Source organism: Equus quagga, chromosome 2 (assembly GCF_021613505.1).
Source record: "Equus quagga isolate Etosha38 chromosome 2, UCLA_HA_Equagga_1.0, whole genome shotgun sequence".
NCBI lineage: Eukaryota > Metazoa > Chordata > Mammalia > Perissodactyla > Equidae > Equus > Equus quagga.
The window spans coordinates 114,150,341-114,172,971 of record NC_060268.1 but is presented as its reverse complement, the minus strand read 5'-3'; the positions used below and the strand labels follow the sequence as shown (position 1 = coordinate 114,172,971).

Sequence of the window (22,631 nt, the reverse complement as noted above, 5' to 3'; positions counted from 1 at the left end):
CAGTCACGGCTGCCATGCGTCTCCAAGTTCCTTTTCTGTTTTAAGGAATGTGATCAGAGACCCAGAAGAGCAGAGCATGCCTTCATTAGGGGCTGGAATTCAAAGAGTTCTGAACTCCCCTCTTATTCTATGAGGACTTGGGCTTCTTTTAGGGGGGTTAGACAAGTGAGAATTTTGGGCCTGTGTGTTACTGGAAGTAAGCTCAAGGTAAGGCCTACTCTTTCAGATGAGGATATTACCATTTTGCAGACAAGGAAACTGAGCCAAGAGAGGATCAATCATCCCAACTACAGACTCCAGACATGGTGGGAGGCATGCAAGATATTAAGCATCACTTTTCCACCTCCCCAAGTATCTGAGGGGACCTTGTTCTTAAAAAGTGGCGTCTAAAAATAGACAACAGCTCCTCATTATCTGAAAGAGAAGCCTGGGGATGTAAGGTCTGAGAGGAGAGGCAGGCTGGGAAAACGGAGGCTTAGTTCCTCAGATAAAAGGAAGGAGGCTGAGATTGTGCAGTGTCCAGTCACTGGGTGGCAGATGGAGATTCAGTGGAAATAACAGCAATTCAATAAGCCTTCCCCAGAAAAATAGAGAAAGAGCGGTAGGTCCGCGACAGCTACAGCTGCAACCTCTGACTGGGAGGCAACAAGCAGGGGTAGTGAGTGGGGGCATCTAGGATACTCATGGTTTGAACCCTCCCAAAGGCTATGGCTCCACCTTTCCCTGCCAACTACAGGCTGGATATAAAGTGGTAGGGCACACCAGGTAAGGGAGGCCAAGCTGGGGACAGAAAATGGGCCCAATTCCAAAGAAATGGATTATTGGGAGTTTATCAGAAAACAATTTCGAGGCACTGGGAGTGTCAACTGCTTAATCATTTCAGAAAGCCATACCGATGACCCCGCAATTCCTCTCATGCTTTTACACACTTGAGCGATGGTTTTCAAGCTCTGACCCATTTGTTACTTGTGAAATCAGCTTAGTATATGGGAACAAGTATTTCTTGAATGTAGGACAATAAAAAAATAAAACACCATAGTACATTACGATTAATTAGGATACTGTTTCATGAAATGAAATCACAGATATATAAAATTGTTGGTTATACATGTGTAAGTATTACAGACACACACACACTCTTCCTCCAGAAATCCAAATGGCTCGTTCTCTTCATTGTAGCCTTCCCAGTGAGGTCTTTCCTTCTCCACACTATCTAAAATCAAACCATCCTTCTGACAACTTTCCCTATTTTTATTTTCCTTATGACACTTATCACCATCATATTCTCCCTTGAAGATAAATTTTCTTGATATAGCTACTGGCAGCAACAAGGGATACAACTCTCTGGTCATGGTGACTTCTCAATAAAAATATTCTAGGATGGTTCTCATGGGCCTATTTTGTAACAAAGCATTATTCCTGGATGAATACAAATGTGGGGCCAGGCAGATGCCAACTCTGTGCTCATAAGGATGGGATATATTACTAGAAGAACATAGAAAAGGTACACTGAGCAGACAAAAGCAACAGCCACTACATAATATTTAAGTACATGATAAAAATGCCATATCGAGCCAACAAGAAAAAGGGTGAATTAATCAAACAGTGCAGAGACAACTGGCTCTTTATTTGGAAGAACAGAGAGCTGCTTACCTCACACCACATATAACAAGAAACATCACAGAAGGACATATGAAAAATGCAACTTGACATAATGTCTGCTTTATGTATATCAAAGGACAAACATACCTGCCACAGTGCTCAGTTCCAAAAGGAATTTACTTATGACAATACAAAAGCACAATGAAGCAGAAGCATGACTTTCAACTAGTAGAATAACTTTATTTCTAATACTGAGCATTTAACACAGGAATTTACAGGAATAAAAAACACTGCGCTGCTTATTCTCCATTGGCTCCACCCAGACCTTCTCTGCCCACCTGGGCTCACCTGTAGATGGGATCTGGTTGGATTCTCCAAAGGGAGGCACCAGCAATTTGGTGCCACAGTATCTCCTATGAGGTGGCCCCTCCTCCATGAGGGCAGCTCTTATTGGGCTCTGGTAACACTTGTTTCCATCCTTTCCCCCTTTAGGACTTAGGATGGTAATGGCTTCCTGCTGATGCTAGTCTCTTCAATATTGATCCTAGTTGCTTCAATATTCCTTGTTTCTGGCCCAAACCACTGTAATAAATCTGCCATTAAAATCTTCTTAGTTGGAGTAGAATTCTGTTTTTCACCAGAACCATGGCTGATACAAATAGCCATCCCTATATTAATTTGTCAAAAGAATTTTTCTCCAAAATTGCTGTATAGAACATTAACACTTAGAAAAGAATTTGTCTGTTCAGGGGGAATGCTTTCAGCTCTAAATAACAGACAGCCCTAAGGATAAATAAGAAAGCACTGTTAACGCAGTAATACAAAGACTTAGTAGAGAGCAGGTCCAGATAGAGCTATGCAGTGGTGGCAGTAATGCCACCTCTGAGCCAGGAGTGTACTGTTATCGTCAGGCTATTTTAGCCCTTCAGGGCCACATGCTGTAATCTGCTGTAACATACAGACACGAAAAAGTCCAGCAGAAGAAAGACAATCTCTTCTTATGTCATGACAATATTTTATCACTCAGATCTCTCCCAGAAGCACTGCAGAATATTTTCCAAACATTTCACTGCTCACATGTCCACCCCAACAAAATCTTTAGAATAGAATCTTCATAATTAACTTAGACTAATCTGAATTTAGCCCTAAATCATCTGGGGGAAGGATGGACAAAGAGACAAAACAGAGCCCAGTACCTAAGAAGTAGGGAATGTCTGGTAGGTGGGCAGTGTCTCTTGGAGCTGCTTATCCATGTGTTCCAAGGAAGCACAGGTAAGAGTAGGACAAAGGAGACAGAGATGGTATATGACACTCTATTAAATTAAATAGAAATACATAGTTCCTGGGTTACATACAACTCAGGTTACACATATTATGCCTAAATAGATACAGGAATGAGATACCAAGAGTATGAGAGAGGCATTTCATTACATACTACTACTTTTTATTTGTAGAGTGCAGTAAGTATTACTGTTCATAACTGATGTTAACATTTCTGAAATTTATATAAATATCATTATTAACGCATTTACATTAGTGACTGACCCAGAGGCAGCTGAAAAACCTCACAAGAATATTTTTTGGCTTTTTTATATAAGTGGTAGTTCAGTAATAATGGCCATACTCATTCATAGATGCCAGCAAAGTGAGAGAAAAGGTAGGTGATGTGGTTGTAAAATAACATACTGGCCACACTATAAAGAGACTCGTGATATTTAGAAGAGGACTGATGCAGAGGTAGTTAAAAACCTCAAAAAAACATATTTTGGCTTCTTTACTGAAGAGGCAGTTCAGTAATTATGGCCATAGCCATTTATTTATGTCAGGAAATAGGAGAAGGGCTATGTGGTTTGTACTTAGAATTTTCCAAATGTATTTTCATATATACACAGTGGTGTGCTACTGTAAATATTTAACAACAGGTTCTCTGAGAAAATAAAAACCCTGATTTGTAGAGTTTGCCAATTTCCATGGTGTAAATACTCCCAGTAAAGCCAAGCTATCAACATGACGGCACTGAATGTGGGGTTGGCACATTCAGTTGGAGATGTGCAGTGGCACACCATTATACAGCATGTTCATCATGCAGGTTCCATAATACAAGTAACCTAAAGAACAGAGATAACAGCAAAACGTTACAAAATAATTATGAAGTGATGATTGTTGAGTATTTATTACCTTTGTTTTTAATATAATTTAATTGTAAGTTTATATAATTTTTAAATAATGACTCTATTTAACAACTGGCTCACAAAATTCCTGAAAATTTAAAAATCAGCAGTACTTGCAAGCCAGTATGAGCTTACACTAGCACACCACTGTATGTGTGGATATATGTGTATAAACATATTTACATATACATATATACACATGTATAATTATGTCAACCTATAAAGACACTGGTGGCATTTATTTTGGGAAATATTAATATAGACCATAAAGTTACTTAACTAAGGGTTCATATTTTCTCTTCACAAGTATATTGGGCCCCCATATACAAATCAAGCATACCTCAAATTTCTGTTATATTAGCATACTCACATAGGCCCGCAAACATCAGGGACTCTTCACATAAATGTTTAATGCTGTTGCCATTCAACCTTTTTTAAGCTTCAGATTCCACTGTGAATATGGGTATAAATGAATATTATCCATTATATTTACAATAAAATTTTGGCATCACATCCACTATACAACATAAATCCTAAAGATTTTTACCACATGACTTAAATGAATAAATTTCCCCTCAGCACAAATTTTCTGATGAAAAGTTTTAATTTTTCTTGAAAGCTTTCACATATTCAAAACATTAATAAGGTTTTACTCTAGTATTAATTATCTGAAGTACAATGAGATGTCACTTTCTAGTCACTTGTGGCATTCTTTGGGTTTCATTAATCTCATTTTCTAAAACTATGTACAACAAATTAGAAAGGGTGGATGAAGGCTTCTGAACATTCAGGATGTTGAAAGAGCTTTCACCCTTGTGTGAATTCTCTGATGTTTAGTGAGTACTGACCTCTGACTAAAGGTTTTCCCACATCCATTACACTCATAGGGTTTCTCCCCTGTGTGAGTTCTTTGATGTTTAGTGAGAGCTGATTTCTCACAGAAGGTTTTCCCACACTCATTACATTTATAGGGTTTCTCCCCTGTGTGAGTTCTTTGATGTACAATGAGGTTGGACTTCACACAGAAGGATTTCCCACATTCATGACATATAAAGGGTTTCTCGCCTGTGTGTGTTCTCTGATGTACAGTTAGGGCTGACCTGTGGCAGAAGGATTTTCCACATGCATTACATTCATAAGGTTTCTCCCCTGTATGTGTTCTCTGATGTTCAGTGAGGTTTGACTTCACACAGAACGTTTTTCCACATTGCTTACATTCATAGGGTTTTTCTCCTGTATGTGTTCGCTGATGGTTGGTAAGATGTGGTTTCTGACAAAAGGCTTTCCCACATTCAGTACATTCATAGGGTTTCTCTCCTGTGTGTGTTCTCTGATGCTGAGTAAGGTTTGACTTCTCCCAGAATGTTTTCCCACATTCACCACATTCGAAGGTTTTTTCTCCTGAGTGACCTCTTCGAAGCTGGGTGAGAGGTGACTTCTTGTTGAAATTATTTCCATTTTCATTATGCTCATAAGGTTTTTCCCTCATGTGAACTACCTGATGTTTAAAGAGGGCTGACTTCTCCCACATTTTCTGACTTACTTTATATTCATGGGGAATCTTTCTTGTGTAAGTTCCCTGATGGATAATGAAAGTTGAATTGTCACAGAAGATTTGCCCATATTCATTATATTCATAAGGATTCTCCCCTGTAAGAGCTCTCTGATGTCCCAATCTTAAATCCGTATGGAAAGACTTCCCACAAATACTGCATTCACATGGCTCCATTTCCAAATGAGTTCTCTGAGACAAACTGAGCTTTAAACTTTGGATGAAGGTTCTTCCACACTCATTATATTTACACAGTGTCTCTCCTACCTGAGTTCTCTTGTTTGTGAAAAAGGCTGCCTCCTCATGGAAGCCTTGTCCATTTTCATTATACTCAAAAGGCTGGTGAAAAATTGACTGAGAGAGAGCCTGGCTATGACTGAGGACATTCCTTTTTTGATTATATTTGTAAGATTTCCCTCCATTAGGAGTTTTCTCATGCCTAATATCAAGATGCAACTTCTCACATACATTAAACTCTTCAGGCTTCTTTCCAGAATAGTTCTTTCTACTAATAATTAAGCCTGAAATATTTTTCAAACTCATTTCACATGAGTCACATATCTTATGTGGAAAATTTCTTGAAGGAACAGAGTCTGTACTCAGATTGAAAGTTTTCCTTACTCTATCACCACTATCTGTACTTAATGTTTTGTTGGTGGTGAAAGCAAGTTGCCAAAAATGTTCATCTTGATTTTCCTGGCTGCTCTCTATCAGGTCATCAACTTTCCAGTCTTCTAGAAATGAGAAAAATAACCACATCTTATGAACCTAGTACATTTTTAATGGAATTGGACTTTTACACAAATGTCCTATTATATAGTCAATTCTTTTGTTTTAGGCTCAGATTCCTTGTATGAACTAAATCCAACTATACATTTCCTTTACCCTTCTGGTTTGAGTGCAAAATAAATACATGCTGCAGTGGAAGCAGAGAAAGGAAACTGGCAATGACATTTAACACTTTACAAATATAACCTTCAAAACTGGACAGAGAAAAGGTAAAATAAAATTCAGAGCACAGGGAACTGGTGAGTGGCTGATTCAGAAATAGGGAAACTCAAGAGGATGGGGTGAGCCAGAGACATTAAACACTGGATAAATTGACAGCGAAGAGTACTAGGCAAGGGCTTTGAGAGGATGAACTACGTTTGGGGGAGACAGAACAACATTCAGTCCTAATTCCCTCACATACTGATTACTGTGGGAGGGTTCCTCCTATAGTACAGGCTTCCACTCTACGCATCAACACCAAACTGAAGTTCTGAAAACACTAACTTCCTCAGGTTCAACAGAATAGTCCTATACCCTAGGATCTAGTTTTTCCTTTAATTTATTTCCCAAGGAATAATTATCTTTTAAAATGTTGTAATAGAGGCAGGCTAAAGAAGGTAAAATAAACTCAAGACACAGTGAGCAAGAGATGGGGATTTTCTGAGAGTTGCTCTTGGAGGGAATGGGAAACTCAGAGAACTGAATGAGTTCAACAAGGGAGTTCTTTTAAAAAGGAAAACTGTTTGAGAAGCATATTAGAGGAAGAATTCGGTTTGGCAGAGGCAGATCACGGTTTCTGTCCTTATCTTCTCACAGCTTGATTACTGTGGTAGGATCCTCACTAATATGCAAGTTGGCATTTCTTCTTTTTCCAATTTGATACATCAACATCAAAATAAATTTCTGAAAGCACCTATTTCCTCATGTTTTAAGGGACATTGCTTTATCTCACACGCCAACTCTCCATCCAGCTGTGATTCACAATAACACAAATGTCCAACAGGAAACACAAAATAGATGAGGGGCAGGCTATCTCTGCAAAAGGACCAGGTTCATTTGTCTTCTCACAGCTGTTAATGAATTTGTCCTGACCATCAAACCATATGTTTCTTCCCTTCCATCTGCTAGCTTACTTTTCCCCAAAAGGATTTTGATTCTGAGGCAATGCTGATCTCTAAGTCTGCTTTTATATCTAGGCTTATCTTTTATATCAAGGTTTTCTGCTTTTATATCTAGCCTCATCTATGGCTTTTACTTACTTGCATGGATCACATTTCTCTATATGGTTCTGAGACCTTCAGTAAACGTCATCATAAAAATTCTTGGCTATACTTCACTGTTGCTACCCAATGTAACATTAATCACATGTTTAAAAAACAATCTATGATAGTCCTAAGCCCACTCTAAGGACCAACAGATAATAGTTATTATCCTGGCAAAAACAAATCAAAACAAAAACTTTATACCAACTGGATTCACACTAAGTGTTCAAACCACCATTCCACAAGTCCATTAAAAATATCTCTGTGCAGCTGTAGCAGGGTCTCTCACAAATTGCTCATTCCAAACAACAGAGCTTGCACTCAACTAGCTGCACTCCAGTCTTGGCTCTCCTTGGGACCTGGACCTCCTTCAGGAAACGCTACCTTCTTTAATTTAAAACAATAAACCACAAAAATAATAATAAAAGGACAAAAGCCAACAAACCCTACAACATCCCTACCATTTTCAGCTTCCACTTGCTGCCTTTAGAAGAAGTTGGTGTCAGTGTAATTCACTGTAATGTAAAATAAATCCATTGCTAATGCTACACCCTTTGTCATGACCACAGTCCGGCTTTTGGCAGGTGATACCAAAATCCTGTTTCCTCTGACCTCACTAAGACAGTACATTCATGATTCTTAAAAGACAATATGCATATGAATAATTTCCAACCTGTACCTGATAAGCTGTAATACATGAGAAATATATGGGAACATGCATTTAGGAAAAGTACTACAGAATGTTTTCTGAATGGATGAAAAAGAATGATCTAAAGTTGTCTCCATAGTTACTCAACAAAATAATTATTAAAATATCAGAATTAGGAAAATTAAGAAAGGGCCTTCTCTTTGGGAAAACAAAATCTCAGTAAGGAAGGAAATCCTAAGCAACAGTCTTATGATCAGGTCTGAGTTTTTTGGGATACAGCTACTAGTGGGTTAGGGTCATAAAAGATGGACTATTTAAGTTACAGCAAAAAATCAAGCTTTAATTTAAAGTAAGTGAAACAGTAACATTCAAGCCATTACTATGTGTACCATATGAGGTCTAAACACTTTACATGCACAATACTAATTAAAGTACCTGAAAAAGCAAAGTAAATAATAAAGAGTGTTGTAGATAAAAGACAAAGCATTTATAAGTGAAATTTAAGATATAAGATAGTATGGGGTTTAGTATAAAATCTAAAGAGCAGAAAGAAAAATTGAGATAGGTAGAATAGGACCACAGTCAACAAAAGGAGACTTTAGTTTCATTTATTAAGGAGCAATTCTGTCAGGACAGTGAAAGATAAATTAGATGCTGTAGGTAAAAAAATAAGAGCCAATTATGAATTAGATCAAGCCAGGAATGAGAGAACACAGACACAGTTCTGGTTTTGAGTGATATCAGTGAAAAGTGAGAAAATGAAGAGATGCAGAAGAAGGTTTCGAAAGGAAAACAACAGGAGTATGAAGAGACTAGTTAAAGGGGATAACAGGTTTAGTACAGTGACCCTATGGTTGCCATTTAAGGTAGCTACAGGATGGCAGAATGTTCCTTATTTGACTCTTAGGAAACCAGGCTCTCTGGCCTGCATGTCACTCAGATTCTTCCTTCTCCATCTCCTCTAATTATAAGATATAATGGATTTACACACCTTGTAAAAGTGGTATTGTCCCAGGACTACATCTTTCACAAACAACCACTCTCTAGAAAAGGGGTCAGCAAACTATGACTGCAAGGTAATGGTCCTTGAACTAAAAATGTTTTTTATGTCTTTAGAGGGAAAAAGATGGAAGAGGGAACAGGGAAGAGTGAGGAGGAAGAAGAAAGAGGAGGAGGAGAAAGAGGTAAGAGGAGCAGCAGCAGCAACAACCACCATCACCAAGACCACACGTGGTCGACTAAGTCCAAAATATTTACTATCTAGTCTTTACAAAAAAGTCTGCCAACCTCTGATCAGAAGATCTCCTCTAGCCCCATGCCTTTAGCACCTAGAGCTGATGGCTTTCAAACAGATACCTCTAGTTCTGACCTCAACCCTGTACCTCATACTTGTATATATCCAACCTCCTATTCAATACACAGACTAACAGTTATCTCCAACTTCGCATGTCCAAATTTAAATTTGTAATAACTCCCCTATAATGTTTCCTCCCTAATTTTCTCTCTCTCAGTAAATGGCACCCTAATTTATCCAGCTGCTTGAGACAAACCATTGGGCTCATGCTTGACTTCTCCCTTTCTCTCACACTCTATATCTAATTCACAGCAAATCCTCTTGGTCTCATCTTCAAGATATATTTACAAACATACCACTTCTCAGCCCTTCTCACATAGCCTTAGCCACTATCCTCTCTCCTTTGGAGTACATAATAGTCTCCTAACTGGTATTCCTTCCTTGCTCATGCCTAAACACCACCTATCCACTACAGTGTATTCACTACAAAGAACTCAGAGAGACCCTTTTTAAACTGTAAATCAGATTTGATAACTTAATTTGATCTACATTTACTCAAAAAAACCCAAGGATTTCTCACATCACTCAAAATTAATGTATCCACTCATGGTCCATGTTACTTCCTATGACATTATCTTGTACCAATCTCCCCCATACCCACTCGCCTCCAGCCACACTGACATCCTTGCTATTCTTCAAATGCTCTAAGAACACACTGTCTGAGAAGTTCAGCACCTGATGTTCCCTCTGCCTGGAATACTCACAGTCCACAAAGCTCACACTCTATTAGTCTCATCTCTACTGTGGACCTCATTAAAAAGGTCTCCTCTGACTTCCTCACCAAATAGCACATGCCATCATTCTCTTTCCCCCTTTCCACTGCTTTAACAGTACTTACTACCTAAACAGTACTTACTACCACCCAACATTGTGTGTGTTATACATGCACATATATCTACATACACACACACATATGCAAACACACATTTGCTCTTTGTCCCTCATTGTAATACACACTGTATGATAACAGCAATATTATTCTTTTACTTACCTAAAAACATAACTGGGTCACAGTGAGTGTTCATCATATATTTGTTAAATGAATATCTGGAATTATTGCATGAATACATACCAGCTAACAAAAGGTATCCAAAGACAACAGAGGGAAGGTGTACAATTTTAAAAGAGAAATTAACCAAGAAAAACTATCTAAGATGAAGCCAACTGAGTTTGAATTATGGGTATAGGTAAATCACTCTAAAATGTCAAAGAACAAAGGAAAGCATTTATGAGTAAAAGTGACATGGAGGAATGTGATTAAGGTAATGGAGGGATGTGAGTCAACTGTCCTTAGTCACTTCTAAAGGTCTGGGGCTAAAAAAAAAATTTCTGAGAAATATTTCAAAGGTGATAAACCCTAAACCAATGGCCTGAGATCTCATTTCCTCTGGTTTCCATCTGCCTGTGAACTCACTAACTCACCTGGGTGAGAATGGCCTGGGAATCCTTCCTCTAATATCCAGGGCTCTTCTCCTTGCTCTATCTTGAAGATCACTTCTGGCTTAGTAATGCAATACCCTGTTAAGAGAAAATAATACAGCCTGGCTTTGGGGATTCTGAAAAAATGACGGGGAAGAAAGGTATAGCTTCAGGACCTGTCCAAAGGAGGTGCCCAAATGAACCAATCCCTGAAAAAGAACATATTTCTTTATGGTGGCCAAAAGGGATCGGTCATATCAGAGCCTTTAATCTCAAGCTTCAAATCAGAAAATTCCACAGGGAGTTCATGTTTCATCGACTAAGAAATGCATGCTACTGGTGATCATACGGAAAAAAATTCTTACCTACTGAGAGAAGGTGGCTGTAATTTTCCAAGATCACATCTCTGTATAAAATCTTCTGAGCTGGATCCAGCAAATACCACTCTTCCTGGGTGAAGTCCACACATACATCTTTGAAAGACACTTGTTCCTGTAACAGTATATTCCTTTTCTATATAAAGCTGTCAGAACTGTATGATGTGGAAAAGATTTAAAAGAACTAATCTATTTAGAGTTTACTAAAAATTGACATATAAGATTGCCTTCTTTTGTGCTATACTATCTAAGATAAAAGAAATATCTTGTACAAATTAAGTTTACACTAAGGGCCTGGAACTGTCCTAGTAGCTGCTAATACTTACTGACGAAAACAAACAAACAAGTAACAGTTCCTGTTCTCAAAGGGTTTACGACCTGGTAAGGAGACATATACATTAACATTTATTATATTAGACATTGCAGGAGCTAGCAGTATGCACAAAGCAGACTGGGGTTACCAATGAAAAGTTAGTTCTTTCATATTATCTTCTGTATTATCAAGTTAACTTCCACTGAGGAAGTAAAACTTTCAGTTGTTAAACTGAATAGCGAGATTAAAATGAATATGGTGCAGGCCCTGACCAAGCTCAGCTCACGACTAATTAAACTACCTGCCCACCAGAGAAAAAGATGACTCCTCTCTGCTAAAAGAGATCATTTTCTGCAGTCTCTACCAATTTTTTTTTTGTTAAATACAATGTTTGGCATCCAATAAAAAACTTCATGTTATGTGAAGAGACAGGAACTAAGAATAAAATAGAAAATAAAAGCGGACCCATAGGGGACCCAGATATTGGAATTAAACAAGAACTTCAAATGAATTATAATTAATATGTTCAATAAAACAGAGGAAAACATAAACAAAATAAATGAAAAGATGGGAGAAGTTCAACAGATATATGGTATGTGTGTTGTCCAGAAAAGAATTAACAGAGTAGCTATGAGACTGCGATCCTTTGAAAGGTCTGCTACAAGGGTGTCCCTTGGCTGGCATCTGGGACCTTGGATGTCAGGAGGGTTCTCACCATTCCCCGATAAGAATGCTTCCCTGAGCCTAAACTATTTGTGTAAACAATATGGTTTATGCTGCACACATGCATTCCTTTGGGAGTCTGAAATTTTATGTGCTAAATAGAAAGTACCTATGTGACTAGCCCCTGATGATAACAGTTCTGAGTGTCTTCTGAGCTTCCCTGGCAGACATTTTACACTTGTTGTCACATCTCATTGCAAGAGGACTTCAGTGTGTCCTGGGAGAAGACACTTAGAAGCTTGCACTTGGTTTCCTCTGGGCTATGCCCCACGTGCCTTTTCCCTTTGCTGATTGTGCTTTGTATCCTTTCACTTTAATGAGTCATAGCTATAAGTACAACTACATGCTGAGTTATCCTAGTGAATCATTGAACCTGGAGATGGTCTTGGGGACTTCTGATGCATGTGTGTATACATATATGTACACTCATGGGCAGAAATTGGGCATTCTAGAGTTGAAAAATACAATATCTGAAATTAAGAACTCATTAGGTGGATTCAAAATCCTTTAAAGAAAGAAGATACAATCTGAAATATGTATACATCTAACAAAAGAGTATCAAAACACATATGGCAAAAACTGATGGAACTGAAAGGAGAAAATGACAAATCTATAATCATGGGTGGAGACTTCAACACCCCTCTGTCAGTCTTGAGAGACCAAGCAGACAGAAAATCAGAAAGTATATAGATGACCTGAACAGTACTATCAATCAACATGATCTAACATTTATAGAATACTCCATCCAAAATAAATACAATACACATTCTGTCATTCTATTCTAGCTCACATGGAACATTCACCAAAACAGACCATCATCTAGGCCACAAAACACACCTTCCTAAATTTAAAACAAAAGCCATCATACAAAATATGTTCTCAGACCACAGTGGAATTAAATGGAAATCAGTAAGCAAGAGACAGCTGGAAAATCCACCAAATACTTGAAAATTAAACAGCACTCTTGGAAATAAGTTACAGGTCAAAGGAGATGTCCCAGAAATTTTAAAAAATATTTTAAATGAAATAAAAATGAAAATACCACTTACCAAAATTTGTAGGATGTAGTGAAAGCAGTGCATAGAAGGAAATGTATAGCATCAAATGTATATATTAGAAAAGAAAGATTTAAAATCAGTAACCTAAGCTTCCATCTTGGTAAACTAGAGAAAAATGCAAATTAAGCCTAAAGCAAGCAAAATAAAGGAAATAAAAAAAAATCAGAATAAATCGATGAAATTAAAAACATGAAAAAAAGAGAGAAAGTCAATGAAACCAAAAACTGCTTCTCTGAAAAGTTCAATAAAATTAATAAACCTCCAGACCAGCTAACCAAGAAAAGCAACAAACAAACTGCAAATCTCAGAAATGAAAGATAGGTCAACATGACTGATCCTGAAGACATTAAAAGAATAATAAGAGAATACTACAAACAATTTTATTTCTGAAAAATTGATAACTTAGATGAAACGGACAAATTCCTTAAAAGACACAGCTACCAGAATCACACAAGGAGAAACAGATAATGCGAATAGACCTAGATTTGTTAAAAAAAAATTGAATTAATAATTCAAACACTTCCAAAACAGAAAGCATCAAGCCCAGGTGGTATCACTGGTGAATTCTATTCAACATTTATGTAAAAGATAACAATTCTCCACAATCTCCTCCAGTAAATAACACTTTTAAACTCATCATATGAGGGCAACATTACCCTAATAACAAAACCAGATAAAGACATTATGAGAAAACTAAAGACCAATATCCCTCATTAACATAGATACAAAGCCCCTCAAATACTGGCAAATCAAATATGACAATGTATAAAAAGAATTATAAATCACAACCAAGTAGAATTTATTCCAGGTATGGAAGGCTGGATCACCATTGAAGAAAAATCTTTTTTTTTTTTTCAGGTATGCTTTTTTTTTTGGCGAGGGAGATTAGCCCTGAGCTGAAATCTGATGCCAATCTTTCACTTTTTTTCCCTCTCCCTAAAGCCCCAGTACATAGCTGTATATCCTAGTTGTCAGTCATTCTAGTTCTTCTATGTGGGATGCTGCCAGAGCATGGCTTGACAAGCAGTGCATGGGTCTGCGCCCAGGATCCAAACCAGCAAACCCCAGGCCACCAAAGGAGAATGCATGAACTGAACCTCTTGGCCACGGGGCTGGCTCCCAAAAATCAATCAATTTAATACAGCACATGAACAGGCCAAAGAAGAAAAATTACATGATCAAATCAATTGATGAAGAAAAAGCATTTGACAAAATCCAACAGCCATTTATGATAAAAAACTCTCAGCAAACTAGGAATAGAAGGGAATTTTCTCAGCTTGATAAAAGACTATCTGCAAAAACCCTACAGCTAACATCATATTTAATGTTAAGAGACTGGACATCTTTCCCCTAAGCACAGGAACAAAGCAAGGATGTCCAGTCTCAATACTCTTACTCAGTTTTGTACTGGAAGTCCTAGCTACTGCAGTAAGACTAAAAACAAAATAAAATAAACAAAAAACAAAACCAAAAGAAATAAAATGTATACGATTGGAAAGGAAAAATAAAACTGTCTTTACTCAAAGTCAACATGATTGTCTAGGTAGAAAAATCCCAAAGAATTTACCAAAAAAAAACCCTCCTGGAAGTAATATGCAAATATAGCAACATCATAGCTTACAAGGTCAATATAAACAAGTCAACTGCTTTCCTACACAGTAGTACTCCCCTTATCTGTGGGAGATATGTTCCAAAGTTTAATTTATAAATTAGGCACAGTAAGAGATTAAGAACATTAACTTCTCTTTGGCATCTCCAAATTGCCAGCATTACTACTCTTGCACTTTGAGACCATTATTAAGTAAAATAAGGGTTACTTGAACACAAGCACTGCAATACTGGGACAGTCGATCTGATAACCTAGACAACTACTAAGTGATTAATAGGTGGGTAGCATATACAGCGTGGATATGCTGGACAAAGGGATGATTCACATCCTTGATGGGACAGAACAGAACAGCACAAGATTTCATCACACTACTCAGAACAGAATGGAATTTAAAACTTACAAATTATTTATTCCTGGAATTTTCCATTTAGTATTTTCACAACACTATTGTTCATGGGTAACTGAAACCATGGATGGGGGGACTACTATATCAGAATAAACTACTGGAATTTCAAATTTTTAATGAAAAAAATACCATTTACAACAGCACCAAAAAGAAAAAAATCTCAAGTATAAATCTAACACAATATACTACAGGGATATGGAGAAAAACACAAAACTGATGGAAGAAATCAAAGATCTAAATAAATGAAGAGACATTCCATATTTATCAATCAGAAGAATCCATATTGTTCAGATGTCAATTCTTTCCAACTTAATCTATAAATTCAATGCAATTCCAATAAAAATCCCAGCTATTTTGTAGATACTGACAAAATGATTCTCAAACTTACACAGAAAGGTAAAGGACCTAGAACAGCCAACATAATGTGGAAGAAAAAAGAGGATTCACATTACCTGATTTCAAGTCTTACTATAAAGCTACAAGTAATCAAGACAGTGTGTTAATGGTGAAAGACACACATAGATCAATGGAACAGAATAGAGGGTCCAGGAATAGATCCACCGAAATACAGTCAACTGACTTTTGACAAAAGCACAAAGGCATTAAATGGAGAAAAGATAATCTTTCAACAAATGGTGCTTGAACAACTGGATATCCATGCAAAAAAAAGAACCTAGACAAAAAGCTTACACCTTACACAACTATTAACTAAAAATGAATCATAGACCAAAATGCAAAATGATAAAATTTCTATAATAAAATATAGACCACAGAAGATAGGAAATCTATGTGATCTTGGATTTGGTGATGTGTTTTTTAGATGCAACAGAAAAAGCACATTCCACGAAAAAAAAATACACAGGAGGGTTTATCAAAAATAAAATCTTCTGTTCTGCAAAAGATACTTCTAAGAAAATGAAAGGATGAGCCATAGACTGGGAGAAAATATCTGCAACACATACATCTAATAAGAGACTGCATCCAAAATATACAAAAGAACTCTTAAAACTCAAGAAGATAACTCAATTGAAAAATGAGCAAAAGATCTTAACAAACATGTCACAAAAGATATATGGATAACAAATAAGCTTATGAACAAATGCTCAACATCATCTGTCATTAGGGAAATGCAAATTAAAACAAAAATGCGACACCATGATGCATTAGAATAAATCCAAAGAATGACAATATCAATTTCAGGTCCAGATGCAAAACAACAGGAATTCTGGTTCGTGGTTGGTAGGAATGCAAAATGATACAGCACCTTTGTAAAGCAGTTTGGCAGTTTATTGCAAAGCTAAACACAGTCTTAACACATGATCCACCAATTTCACACCCTATGTGTTTGAAAACTTATGTCCAAGCAAAAACCTACATACGAATACTTTTGGCAGCTTAATTCATAGTGGCAAAAAACTGGAAGGAGCCAGGAGTCCATGCGTTAACAACTCTGAAATCACTTATACATGCTGAAATTGAATAATTAAGTAAATGAAATGCAGATAGTGGTAGTAGCCAGATTCTCATTGTTAGAGTGGGAGATTACAGACAAGCAAGAGAGAAAGCTAGGATGTCCCATGTGGTAATGATTACAGCAGGAGACAGCAGTGTGGATTATGCTTAGCTTAATACAGATACTGATGGTTATGTACCAAAGTATTTATAGATATGTATATATACATGAGTTGGTATACACATATATTTCCTTGTTCAGCCAGCTGAGATGGTCTACAAGCAACGACACACCAGTAGCAACAGGCACACGTAGCCCTCCAATCTTGGTTTCTAAAACCATGCTCCAATAAAAGGAACCTGAGCCCTTCAGGAAAAAATGGCTAATTCTAAAGCAAGGCATATATATAAGATGGACCTGGAATATCTTCTAGTACCAGAAAGTAAAGAGGTACTCAAACAAAAATACAATAATGGGGTATGTCAAAAGGACACAGGAACCAATTAAAAGTGCTCTTAATAAGCAACCTGGAACAATTTAAGCAACAAATGAACAAGGTAGTATTAGACTATAACCAAAGTAGAAAATAACTAACCATCAGCTCATACTGATATAAATAAATAACTGAATAAATTAATAAATGGGAGAGAACAGACAAATCTTCTGTGCAGTATACCCTAATAATTTGTGTAGATACTCCATCATGAAGGAGGTGCAGCATAACTCCCCACTTCCTGCCAGAGTATAGTATGAAAGCAGAGGAAAAAAGAGTAACTTTACAGTGGAGAAACGACCACACGACCTCAGCGATACATCAAATGTGATAAATCATGCTGAGAGCATTTTCCTTTGATACGATGAGACAAAATGACACTTTACTTCTGTGGTCTTCCTCCAAGAAACTCATAACCCCAATCTAATCATGAGAAAAACAGCAAACAAATCGCAATTAAGGGACATTTTACAAAACACTTCTTTTGTACTCCTGAAAACTGTTAACGTCGTCAAAAACAAGGAAAGTCTAAGAAATTGTCACAGCCAAGGGAAGCCTAAGGAAATATAACAACTAAATGAAATGTGGCATCCTGAAACAGGATACCTGGATGGAAGAAAAACACCACGAACAGTCATCAAAAGACAAACGATATACCAGAAAACAATAGTTTGTAACTCATAAAATAGACAAGCATTCGTATCCCTGCTATATAAAGAGCTAACTATACACGGGGGAAAAAAAATAATAAAGCCAGAAACCTAAGAGCAAAATGAGCAAAAAATAGGAACAGAAAGTTTACAGAAATACAAATAAAGACACCTTGTAGATACATGAAAAAAATATTCAACCTCAGGGTTAAGAAAATTGCAGATGCAAACTACATAAAATTCCACTTTTTACCTATAAGCTGCCAAAAATCCAAAAGTTGAACCACATACATCCATGGGAGAAGCTGTGAAAAAACACACACTCTCATGCAGTGGGAATGGGAATACAAAATGATACTACAACCCCACCAAACTGATCAAGTTTATCAATTGTATTCACCCTTGAACCTGGCAATCTCACTTCCGGGAATTTATCTGATAGAATAAACCTATATGTTCAAGGTTATTCATTAAAACATGGTTTGTAGTAGCAAAAGGCTGGAAATAGGTAATAATTAGTTTAATAAACTATGGAACATCCACAATTGATGTGGTGTCATAGACAACAGAGAAGACTCAAAACAAAGAGAATATGGAAAATAGTATCAAATGCTGCAGAAGGGTCAAGTAAGACAAAGACTTTTCTGGAAGGGATTCAGGTGAGCGGTGGTAAAGGAGCAAGACTACATTCATTAGGCTGAAATGTAAATGAGAAATGCAGAAAGAAAAGCCAGAACTGTCTGCTCCTCAAGCTAGAAATACAAACAAGCATTTATGGAGAGTTATTTTTAGGACATGCAGTCGTTCCATTCTGCCAGATCTTCAAGGTTTTTTTCCTGGATCAAGTAGGACCATGAGAGAGCTATCTACTCAAACGTCACTGTTTGGTCCCCTGAAAAGTATGTGCACTGAGTTCTGCTTTGGCACTGTGCTGTTTCCACCACGAAATGACTATAGGCACTATATTGTATTTATTTCAGTGTTATTATTAGGAAGATCAAAGAAAATTTTATAATAACTTGTATAAATCTGTAAAATTAAAAATCCTGCATCTAATTTTGCCAACTGCCCTACTTTGGACTTGTAACTCTCACTACATTTCCCTTAATGTAAATTTTTGCCAATTTCTACTTTTTCACTTCAAAAATACAAACCCTATAAACTTAAGAAAACTCACTTTAAAATAAATTGGAAACAAATAAACAAAAAACTCACCTGGGATTCGTTCATTTTCTGCTCTTAGCGGAGGCGGGAGAGCTGAGGGAGAAGGAAGGAAGAAGGAAGTCAGGAGAACTTGGCCGGCCTTGCAGTTCCTGGATTCACCTGCCTACACAGCTCCACACACAAGATACTTACATGTCCATGTGTGGCTCCGATATATGTTGAGTTTAGACATGATACTTTTCACTGAGTGAATGTAAACATTTGTTTCTTATTGATTTATTACCAATTTAGGTTCTGTGACACAGAAAAATTAAAAACATGAGAAGATGAGTTTAACATATAACAGTAATCTAGAGGAGGAAACACTATGGATTTGTCAACCTTACGTTGCAGGGTTGGGAAAAAAAGCCCTCAAGCCAACTTGTTTATCTATTTACCTGGTAACACCATTAATCCCATGAGGTCAGATAATCCAAGAAACCTCTGAAAAAAGGGATGGGGGTGTTTAAGAAGATACATTTTTTGAAATGTTTGTTCTAACCTGCTTACAATTTTCAAAAGGCTCTTTTAATAAGAAACTATCTTTGACCTAACAGTAACAAAATGGGCAGTAGCCTAGCAATCTGCAGACTTGACTTTTAATCTTGGTTCTGCCATTAACAAATTGTGTCAGCCTTCACCTTCTCAGACTCAATTTTTTTAATCTTTCAAATAAGGTCAAAACGTCTAACTCAAAAAGGACCTGCCTGCACTACCATCCTGTGCGGCTATAAGGCCGGGAGAGCGGGAACCTCAGCATCCCTCTAAATGCCATCAACAATGGGACACTGTCTGAGGGCAGCTCACCTCGGGAAAGAGGGGAGGAAGAACGAGGGGAGCGGCAGGTGTTTAGGGAGCGGTAAGGACAGAATTCCTTAAGCTATGGCTGGTGAGCCTTTCATCCCCGACCACGCCCTCACAAACTCTCCAGAGAGGTGACATTTCCTGTGTAGCCTGCGAGCCCACCCGTCTCAGCTCCAGCTCACCTCGCTCTTCTTAAATTTGTCCCAGACCTTCCACCGTCACACAGCCTTCGATGGCTTCAGGATACTGTGTCGTGATTATACATAACAAATAACAAATGAATACATAATAAAGAATAACCTGGTATCTGGGTAACGTTAGGGCCAGGAAAGCTTAGGCTAGCTAGTCCAGCCCCTACCTTCCTCCGTTATTCACGAATGAGTTAACTGAGGAACGGGGGCCCTAGAGACTTGGCCAAGCCCCGGCCGCAGTTATTACACACCTAACAAATAATACAATAGCAGCTAACACAACGCGGCAAATATTCTTCAGACCCGCATTTTACAGATAAGGAAACCGAGTCTCACGTCGGCTAATTGGGAACAATTCATTTATATCCGACCCCCCGCCGGGCGCACTCGTTCTCCCCGACACCGGTCCCCAGCCACCCCGCTCCCTAAGCACAGCGCACAAGAAACGCAGGCGCACACGTCACTACGCCAAACGCGCGCAAGTCGCGCACGCGCACTCGCTCTTCCCCGCCCCCACCGCACGCCCGTGGGACCAGCGCACACGTCACGCACGCGCACTCCCCACCCGGGACCACCCGACAGAGCCGCCGGCTCAGGGCAGGGGCGGGACACCTGCGGGCGCAGCGAGCCCGAGAGCCCGGGTTCCCACGCTGGCCTTCGGCCCCTTTAAACACAGGCGCCCTCGCTCGCCGTCCCTTCAACTCTGCAGGCGCTGCAGACGCCAGGGATCCGGCCAGTGTCCGCGGGGCTCCTACCCACCACCGGGCACCACCGCCCCCACCAGACCCCCGAGCTGCGCAAGGCCCCCTCTGCCTTCGCCCCCACCCTCCGGGGCTCACCCGCGGCTCCCTTGCCGAGTGGACCGGGAGGCCAGGGATTGTTTCCCACGAGGGGCTGGAGGCCGGGCAAGGACTAGGGGAGGAGAAGGCGGGGACGCACATGCGCAGAAGGAGGGGGCGGTGGCGGCGGCGAGCTGGAGCTTGGCTTCTGGCAGCCTGGGCTGGAAAAGTGGTTTTATGCTTAGAAGCGATGCCTCACTCCTAAATTGTAAAAGTAAGCTAATAGTAATACCTAGCTAATAGTTTTATAAAGATTAAAGGTGTTTACATTGTAAAAGCACTTAGGACGGTGTCTGGCACATAAACTGTTTAGTACCTGTACATTTTTCAAGATTCTCTTTCCCACTGTACACCGTGTCCACTCCTTTAGAAATCAGCTGGAGAGTTTCTGCCTGGTTTACTGCGTTACGAGATTACTGAGATACTCCTGCTGCCTGGAGCCAGGTTTCTATCGGTGCCCTGGAGGTGTGCATCAAAGCAGTGTGCCGTTTGGACACAGACCGAGAGAAGGAAAGGTGTGCGTGAATTGCATTTATGAACGTGGACAGATAGATGTTGGATTAGTTTAGATAAATTTATTTTCTAGCAGTTTAGAAGGTAGACTTGTCTAAAGTAATAACTGACCAGCATAGCTATTCTCTGGAATGAGGAAAAAACCAAGTTAGCAATTCGGCATCGAACAATAATAAAAACTTGGCATGTCCGAAACTGTTCACACACCACGCTTAAAGAAGAAAGCACGCTCCTGGAACCAACCATATTTTACCTGGAACCACATATGCATTCTTTTATGTGCACATCCGCTGGACATTTTTAGCACAGTGTGATCATATGGGCATATTATTTTATGGCGAACTTTTCATGAAACAATATATTGCGAACTCTTTTTGGTCAGTGTCACCTCTTAACTTTCATGTTTTAATAACTTGATATTTACGGAAGAGTTGCAAAGATAGTTCCCGTATACTTTCACCCAGCTTTCCCTAATGTCGACGTTTTAATAACCATGGTACATTTATCAAAACTAAGAAAGTAACACCGGTAAAGTTCTATTAACTAAACTACAGAGTTTATTTCGATTTCATCAGTTTCTCCACTAACGTCCTTTTACTGATCCAGGATCCAATCCAGCATACCACAGTACATTTAGTCATCCTGTCTCTTTAGTCTCCTCCAATCTGTTAAGTTTCTTGGTCTGTCCTTGTGTTTCATGACCTTCAGATATTTGAAGAATAGGGGTCAGATAGTTTGAAGAATGTCCGTGGGGGCCGGCCTTGTGGCCCAGTAGTTACGTTCGTGGCTGGGCTTGGCAGCCCAGGGTTCCTGTATCCTGGGCGGGACCTAGCACCGCCTGTCCAGGCTTGGTGAGGCAGCGTCTCACACAGCAGAACTAGAAGGACCTACAACTAGAATTTACAGCTATGTGCTGGGGGTCTTTGGAGAGAAGAAGGAAAAAGAAAGATTGGCAACAGATGTTAGCTCAGGGCCCATCTTTAAAAAAAAAAAAAGAAGAAGAAGAATGTCCCTGAATTCGAGTTTGATGTTTTATCCTGATAGGGTGGTGGTTATAAGTTTCTGGGAAGAATACCACAGATAGGACACGATATCAACAGGACTTGTCGTATTAACCTTGATTACTTGGTTAAGGTGGTGTCTGATAGGTTTCTCCACTCTGTAGTTAGGATTTTCCCCTTTCTAGTCTACACTCAGAAGTGGGTTACTAAGTCCAGTG

At 38.7% G+C, this 22,631-nt stretch overlaps 1 protein-coding gene across 4 annotated transcripts; it reads right to left on the bottom strand.

Moving 5' to 3' along the window:
- Positions 1-1,816: 1,816 nt before the first annotated feature.
- On the bottom strand, positions 1,817-20,991 carry ZNF248 (zinc finger protein 248). 4 transcript variants are annotated; one of them, XR_006887545.1, is made up of 9 exons: positions 20,900-20,991; positions 20,052-20,115; positions 19,219-19,320; positions 19,078-19,119; positions 11,146-11,272; positions 10,784-10,879; positions 4,989-6,059; positions 4,144-4,224; positions 1,817-3,710 (listed from the first exon to the last, which is right to left on the bottom strand). XR_006887545.1 is itself a non-coding variant. In XM_046654043.1 (8 exons), exons 4-8 carry the CDS (start codon positions 19,090-19,092, stop codon positions 4,208-4,210), a joined length of 1,326 nt encoding a protein of 441 aa, XP_046509999.1. In that variant the 5' UTR covers positions 19,093-19,119; positions 19,219-19,320; positions 20,052-20,115; positions 20,900-20,991; the 3' UTR covers positions 1,817-4,207. The 4 variants fall into 4 exon arrangements, 2 of the variants coding, with proteins under 2 accessions (XP_046509999.1, XP_046509998.1); XR_006887544.1 differs by having other exon boundaries at positions 4,144-6,059; XM_046654043.1 differs by having other exon boundaries at positions 1,817-4,224.
- Positions 20,992-22,631: the final 1,640 nt, after the last annotated feature.